The sequence below is a fragment of the Diaphorina citri genome, unplaced genomic scaffold (genome assembly GCF_000475195.1).
Source record: "Diaphorina citri unplaced genomic scaffold, Diaci psyllid genome assembly version 1.1 scaffold284, whole genome shotgun sequence".
Classification (NCBI taxonomy): domain Eukaryota; kingdom Metazoa; phylum Arthropoda; class Insecta; order Hemiptera; family Psyllidae; genus Diaphorina; species Diaphorina citri.
Genome location: NW_007377720.1, coordinates 164,117 through 171,965, shown reverse-complemented (window position 1 = coordinate 171,965; position 7,849 = coordinate 164,117). Strand labels below are relative to the sequence as shown.

Below are 7,849 nucleotides of genomic sequence, written 5' to 3'. Positions count from 1 at the left end.
AACATTCTTCCGCTATGACATTTAGCGCTGCAGTCGCACAATGCCAATACAAATTGTATGAACGCCGTGCTACTCTTTGAGTATGCAATATGCAATAGAAGAAATATTAGTGGAGATGTCGAGTTTACTTTTTAATTTTTTTTTTTAACTAAATAGGTACCTAAGTACCTAGTAATTTTTTAGACTGATAAAAAATATTGTACCTATGTAACGGATAGGTAAATAGGTCGATGAACGCCGTGCTACTCTTTGAGTATGCAATATGCAATAGAAGAAATATTAGTGGAGATGTCGAGTTTACTTTTTAATTTTTTTTTTAACTAAATAGGTCTTTAACTAAAATGATAAAAAATATTGTACCTATGTAATGGATAGGTAAATAGGTCTGTACTATGTACTCTATTATGATCTTGGGCCATACTTTCTATCAGTCAATCTAAGTTACTTTTACGAACACAAATTTTAACATTAATTTTTATAAATTTTGAAACAAACAATACATTTTCTCAAAACAAAGAATTTTCAAAATGTAGACGAGCCATCGTCACTTTGCTCGCTACTGTCTTTGGTGCTATTGCTTTCACAGCTGCCTCTTGTACGAAGATTTGGTTTAAGACGAGATGTGTGGTGAGCTAGTCTCATTCTTGGTCCAAGCTTTTTCCTTCGATTGTAAGAAATGATGACTTCATGGTCTTCATAGGAATACCGATGGATGTCCTCATATCTGTAGACAAATGAAAATAGAGTCACTAAGTTTAAAGTTTAAGGACACTATATTAATGGGCCCACAGTTGATATTTTAGTTGGTACCTAGTCCCTAGTTCTTTTGGATTTTTTAGGTAGGTAGGTAGGTAGGTACATGAGGGTAAAGTACATACATAATATCTACCTAGAACTACTTATAATATCACCTTATTCCTTGTTCTCTAGCAGAGTCTAACAGGTATTGCTCATTGTTTGTTCAGAGCTTTTGGCGAGAGTCTATATCAGTCTAAAGATAAAGTCTGACAGTTCAAGCATCGTAAGAAGGTACATAATATTATACAATACATAATAGCATAGATGGAACAAATTTACATAGGTACCTACTTGTGCCAGTTCTTTACCTGTACAAATTACGACCTCTTCGTCGACACTTTTTCAAACGTTTGCAGAGAGCCACAGAGGGGTAATTTTTTGGTGTTTGATATTTCTTGCCCAATAACTCTCGATCATATTTGGAGGAAGTAATTTTTTCACAGTTGGTCTTTTGTGAATTTCGATATTGCTGTAAAATATATTATGTTTGTAGTAAATAATCATGGTAGCTCTAAAAATCCGATTTTGTTTCCTGCAAAATTTAATCATTTGTGGGTAGGATATAGGTAGGGGGAATGCCAGTTTTGCAATTTTGTTCATCAATTCAAATGGGCAATTTGTGGAGGACAACATACTCTTCCAATGACCTGCATTTTATTGCTACCATACAACCTAACCAGCAGGATGTGTGCTTTTTCTCGGTGCCAGAGCGCTCTATCCACATAGGTTTTCAGGACTTTCAACGAGGTTTCTCAATGTTTTATTCCTCAAGTAACATTTTCTACCCCTGTCTTCTCGTCTAGGTCTAGTGCTATTCCATGTTCGTCCGACTGTAAAATATTCTTTCCTAAACATTTCCGTCTGTTAAAATGGTTCAACTGTTGTTTGTTGATTGCTTGTTTAGACTGATCATTTCTGTATGGTGTCTTATTGAAGGTGTTGTTAGGGATAGACGCGTTGGTGTTTTTAGATGGCGACAAATGACTGTTGGTCATCGAATAATTAATATTGTATTTGTTTTTAGGATGGAAGTTGTAGACTGATCATTTCTGTATGGTGTCTTATTGAAGGTGTTGTTAGGGATAGACGCGTTGGTGTTTTTAGATGGCGACAAATGACTGTTAGTCATCGAATAATTAATATTGTATTTGTTTTTAGGATATAAGTTACTTGACTTTTCCATGAAGTGTGATTTCTTTTCACGACTTGTTTTGATCTTCCGTTGTTGGCTGGGTATATCAGCTATATACTTATGTGAAGGAATAGAAGCACATTGGTTTTCTAGAGTTCTTTCCAATCTCTGGGGAATGTTGCTACAGCTGGAGAAGTTGGAAAATGGAATCAGTAAAATTACAGTCTTATAAATATGTGATTATAATTAGGTAAATAGTCACGGAATTCAAAAGTTATGATTTAGTTGAAAAACTTTCTTAAACAATTAAAAAGAATAGCGTGCGGTAGTGCCCTCTCTGTCCGCCACATCCTATCCTGCCATCAACATGAAAATATCCGAACTTCACTTGACACTCCACCCTCACTAGAGGACAATGCCGCCGGCGTAGAATCCTTATTCCTGTACCTCCAACGCTTAGACCTATATCACATGATTTAAAATAACCGTGACCCGGCGCGAACGACATCCATCAACATGTTAAAGCGCCTCATTCGGGCCATGCCTTTTCCACAAGTTTGGCCATGCCTCGGGATGAACTAGCGGGATTCCGGAGCGAAGCGACGGAATTCAGCTAGTATGTAGATAAGAACACACCTACCTATCTATACCTATACATAATATTATTACGTTCACATAGTACCCAAAACATTGAAATGTTGATCTTCTTTTTGGGGCCTTTTTCTACCGTTTGTGAAAAGCAAAGGAACTCATTATTACATTTGGAGCTGGAAGCCATCTTGATGTCTTTTCGCCAGACTTTTGTTGTCTGGAAATCCAAAGACTCCAGAGATTCAAGAAGCGAGGAATAAACGAATAACTGTTTAGCTTTGTCCTAAAACAGTCTCTCTTTTCTCTCTCTCCCCCTCTCTCTTCCTTTTTTTCTCTCCCGTCTCTCTCTCTCTCTCTTTCTCTCTCGTCTCTGTTGATTTCTCTATCTTGGTTTCCTCTTTGTATAATGGAATAATTTTCACAAAAAACCGCACAAAATGTTTTTGTATACTTTTTTATTAGATAGGTATGATGCTTCCTTTTCTTCTTGCTTTTTTTGTTGTAGATAATTGTTAATACCGCAAAAATCAAGCTCCTGTTAAGGAATTCCTAACAAGGTAGACTCGTAACTTTTAAGGTGTGTCCAAACATAGTCGATCGACAACGAGTCAGTTATAAAACTACTTTTTATCTCAGTGGATTACGAGTAGGTATATATTTGTATTCGATCATGTGACTTTTAATTCAGTCATCATACGAAATTTCTCTTTGGACTAGTTTGGACAAAGGCCTTCTACCACACCCGCTGGCAGTCCAAACTAGTCCAAAGAGAAATTTCGTATGATGACTGAATTAAAAGATTTAAAAGTCACATGATCGAATACAACTTAATCAATAGCACCTACCCATTGGATTAGGGAGTTGAAGAGTGAGTTACATGTTCGAGGATCTGACTCATTTACTGAGTAGTCCACTGAAAAGAGTAGTTCTTTTTTATAACTCACTGATTCTAGTTCGGCCCTGGTTGTATTCATTTTCATTCATTTCCCTAGAAAAAAATAAAACCACTCGGAATGAGATGAACATTCCTACAATTTTATTGTTCACTCCACTCTCCTTCCCATCTTCTTTTGTATCACTGAACAACTCCTTTAACGTCAGATTTCTGTGTTTCTGCTTTTCTTTTCTTTGATTTCTTGGTTTTTGTTCGAGATTCTTTTACGTCTTTTTTAAATGTGAACAGTTTTGCTTATTTACATATTTTTATGTATTTATATTCAGACGAAGTACCTATACCTTCATTCAAATTGTTTGTTAATTAGCGCGTATCTTCTGTTCAGAAGTACCCACTTAGATACTATTGGTTTAGTTAGTACCAAGATGTACATATGTACCTACCTAACAAATCTGGGTATACTCGTAAATTTGAATGAGAAAACTGATGGTAAATAATATGAATGTGTTAAAATGTTAAAAACTTGTTGTTTTTTTTTTAACCTATTTACCTTAGGTATACTGGCTAGTAATTCAAATGTTACGCATTTTGTAAATTTATCTCGAGTTATAAATATGTAAATCTCTAGTTATAATAAGTATGTATATCAAAATTCTATTGGATATTTATTTTCTGAATAGGTCTATTAGGAGACCATAAATATTATCTTTGTATCAAATCATTGAAAGACAGGAATACGCTATCAGTAAAAGATGGACACATGGAGAAGAAAGATCAAGTCGATATTTTCCTGTAACCTACCAAACTTTGGATTCAACGACCCACAATATGGGTCCTGGATTGATACGCCTTTGATTCTAGACCTTCACGATGCTAATCTACAGTCTGTCATTTTGGGAATAGTAATGATTGGTTTGTATCTGTTGAACAGACATATGCAATATTGTTACAAGGCCCTTCAAGAAGAGAGGATGAAACAATTTGAAAAACGGTTGAAATCTATGCCCGGGTCCAGTCGATTCAGACGTAATGAAAGTTATCAAAAAGGTAAGTGTAACAAAATAGTAATTAACTATCTGAAGAAAGTAAATATCTCCTTTGGGTAGAAAATCTAATGGGAAACCAATAGTTAATTATGTGGCTAAATTTCCACAGGTGTACCACTGATTGATGAAATTGTGACTAGGGAAACCAATGAAATATCACTTCTGGACCAGCTGATGACAATTTTCCAAGAAAAATGCCGTATGCCTTCAAAGTGGTTCAATACAAAAGATTCAACAATAAATGAAACTCAACAGAATGCTGAGCCCTGCCAAAAACTTAAAAAGAAATCCAAATCACGCCGCACATCAATACGTCAAAACAGTAATGGTGGAGAAAAGATCAAATTCATATTTAAAAACCATTGGGACACTTCTGCTGAGTCGATTCATTTTGTGGACTTCAATAATGTACCGAAGACAGAAAATCTTAATGATGCCATATTAAATAGTGGTAGTGTCAACAGAACTCTAAAAGGATTAGATATCCGAAAAAACAGAGACCTGCTATGCCGTGCAACCTCAAAAGAAAATGAAAATATCGTCAGTGAAAAACTTGAAGATATTCTAAATAATAGCAGAAATACATATTCTGAAAAAGTAGTTCAAAGCATCAATTATGAAAAAAACTCTTCTACTTCTAACAAAGGTGATAGTACCAAAGTAAGTCCCAAAATATGTACGTAGGTACATATCACTTGGCATACTTACCTACAACTTGCATGATTTTCAAAAAGAATTACCAATACCTAGGTAACTATACAGCATTGGATTCAAATGTCGAAGATTTGAAATGTACAATAGATGAATATAACCAGGACAACAAGGAAAAAGTATTTTTTAAACAATTTCTTTTTTCAGACAATTACAAATGAACCCGTCACTCTAACGACTACGTCGCCAAATGACGAACCGCCGCCATCAGTGAGTTGTCTACAGTCTTTCACCAATCTCTTCAAGAAATTAGTGCCTACCAAAAACAATAGTAGAGTGAATGCTATGAGTATTACGCCAATCAGGACTGCAAATGGTGAGTTATAAAACGTGTTCGTTGTTGAAAATACCTATTTGTTTGTTCCATAAAATGTAATGTTATTACCAATCAAATATATAAGACCTTGTTTAGACTGCGAGAGTAAAGGGACTTTTCAGTCCTATGCTGGTGGTATAAACAAGGTATATTCTATTCCATTCTATTTATATTTCCCCTACCTCTAAAGTTTAGATTAATCTAATTTAGATAAATAAATAATCGATAACTATTCATTAAACACGAGAAAACTTGTGGAAACTAAAACACAATCCTTTCAGATTCTATGAAAGAGCTACAGAAAACTAGGGAACGTCAAATAATGGATGATTCCAAATGTAAGAAAGAAGACGAAATTATGGCAAAAATTGACACTAAGAAAAACATTATTCAGTATTTAACCCATGTAAAATCCTATACACCTATAGAACTATCATTGAGTAAAACCAATACAAACAATCAACCGGCAACAACATTACAAAGCAATAAGAGCGAAGTTGGGCAAAATAAAAACGATGTATATAGAGAGGAAGAACAAACAGATTCAAAAAACAATAACAGAATTGGGGCTATAGAAAAACAGAAGAATGCTTTCAAACAATTGAAAAACACACTAACAGAAATCAAATCAGTGACACCTATAAATCTCACTTTGACGAATGATCAATTTTCTAACAAACATGCTGAAAAAAGTCAAAACCATCGAAACAAAAACATGAGATCTTGTCAAAAGCCCTCTCTGACTTAGAGTTGAGAAGTTGCGGGTTCGATACTCAAATGTAATAGAAAGTCGTGTGATGTTCACACCAGATTTTTTATAATAATTCCAAAATGACCCCTCGTTATAAAACAATGGGCTCACCTTTTAGCACAGAAATATGTTTATTGTTTTATTTTGTACAAAATAAAATAATAGGACAGGTTTGAAAAATTGATGTTTCGCCTTCACAAACGACCTTTTATTATATTATTACCTATGTGTAAAAAAAAAAACTCACACTTCAAAAAATGGACTTAACGCAAATAGATACCTTGTATTGCAAATGGGTTAGAAATACTGTTAATAATTTGTTAATTTTATTCACTTTAGAAAATGTGCTTTTATTTTATCTAGAACCACTTGCACTATTTACTAGAACAGATATTTTTTTAAAATTAAATTATATTTTTTCACAAAGTCCACAAAGGCAGCATTCTGGGACCTCGCGATTTGAAACTAAACTTGAAAACTTATTTCTTATCAGACAGTCGGGAGTCGTTTTAATAACACGAGAATACAATCGTAAAGTTTTAGTTTTCAATACAGGTAGGAGAAAATTGTTTGTGATTTTTTTCCTTTTTAAAAAAACTAGAGTGGTGGGGGTGATAGGTACATTACTGCGTACTTCACGCGGAATCGAATGGTGAAACTTTTAGAACTGTCCGACTTAATGTAATAGAAAGTCGTGTGATGTTCACACCAGATTTTTGTTGATTTGTTGTGATTGTGTTGTGAATGATAAGGAAATCCAGACTACATTATCAGCATATTCTTGACATTTTTGGTGAATTTTTGAGTAGGTAGGTAAGTAAAATGGTCCGTTCATATTCCTTTCAATCAGAAACACAAGTCAATTCTATAGATACTAGATACCCAAGCTAGGTGCCAAGGTTTATTTTCCTAAAGTTGCTTTGATAGATACCTAATAGGTACCTATGTAATACCTACACATATCTCATAATAGGTATGTGTGCACCATCTCAAAGCCAGGATTGCAGACTATGTATGAATATAGATCTAACACGGACATTTGTTGCAAGATTGGCCTGGAGAATGGGTAGGTAAACCTAGGATTTCCTGGTAAAATCTAGGACATCCTTGTACTATTACAAGGAAATTTAATGGAAAATCCTAGTTTCACCCACTCTTTGAGCTCTTCTATAACATATCCAAGTACTACTCTTCACAATCTTTTTGTTAATGTGTTTCTAGAATCATGAAGATGTCCGATGAAATACAGATTGGATTGCGTAGATTATTCAACAGCAAATTAATCAATGATGATCATTTCAAAGCTGTGGTGGATTCAGTGACAACAACTCATATACTGCTAGACCAGGAACCTGAAGGTATTTTGTTTAATTTATGGAAAGAAAATATGCATATAGTCATTTAATTAGCTCCTGTATTAATTGTAGAATCAGAAGTCAACTCCCAACCTCCAACTTCCTACCCTTTGTCAGGGTTGAGAAAACAATATCTTGGATTTCCAACGTTAATGGTCCAAGTTCAGGTACTACCGCAAAAGTAACCAATAGCAATCCTCGTAATATTAACGAGATAGAAGTAAATGGTAGATTGAATGAGCATGAAGGAAGTG

The 7,849-nt window shown here is 34.6% G+C and overlaps 2 protein-coding genes across 2 annotated transcripts; one reads left to right on the top strand and one right to left on the bottom strand.

Annotated features, from left to right (window-relative positions):
* Positions 1-382: 382 nt before the first annotated feature.
* On the bottom strand, positions 383-1,810 carry LOC103507064. Its single transcript, XM_026822020.1, has 3 exons — positions 1,640-1,810; positions 1,107-1,278; positions 383-724 (listed from the first exon to the last, which is right to left on the bottom strand). Exons 1-3 carry the CDS (start codon positions 1,791-1,793, stop codon positions 523-525), a joined length of 528 nt encoding a protein of 175 aa, XP_026677821.1. The 5' UTR covers positions 1,794-1,810; the 3' UTR covers positions 383-522.
* Positions 1,811-4,040: 2,230 nt separating this feature from the next.
* On the top strand, positions 4,041-6,237 carry LOC103507063. Its single transcript, XM_017443154.2, has 4 exons — positions 4,041-4,463; positions 4,572-5,122; positions 5,321-5,489; positions 5,771-6,237. Exons 1-4 carry the CDS (start codon positions 4,169-4,171, stop codon positions 6,235-6,237), a joined length of 1,482 nt encoding a protein of 493 aa, XP_017298643.1. The 5' UTR covers positions 4,041-4,168.
* Positions 6,238-7,849: the final 1,612 nt, after the last annotated feature.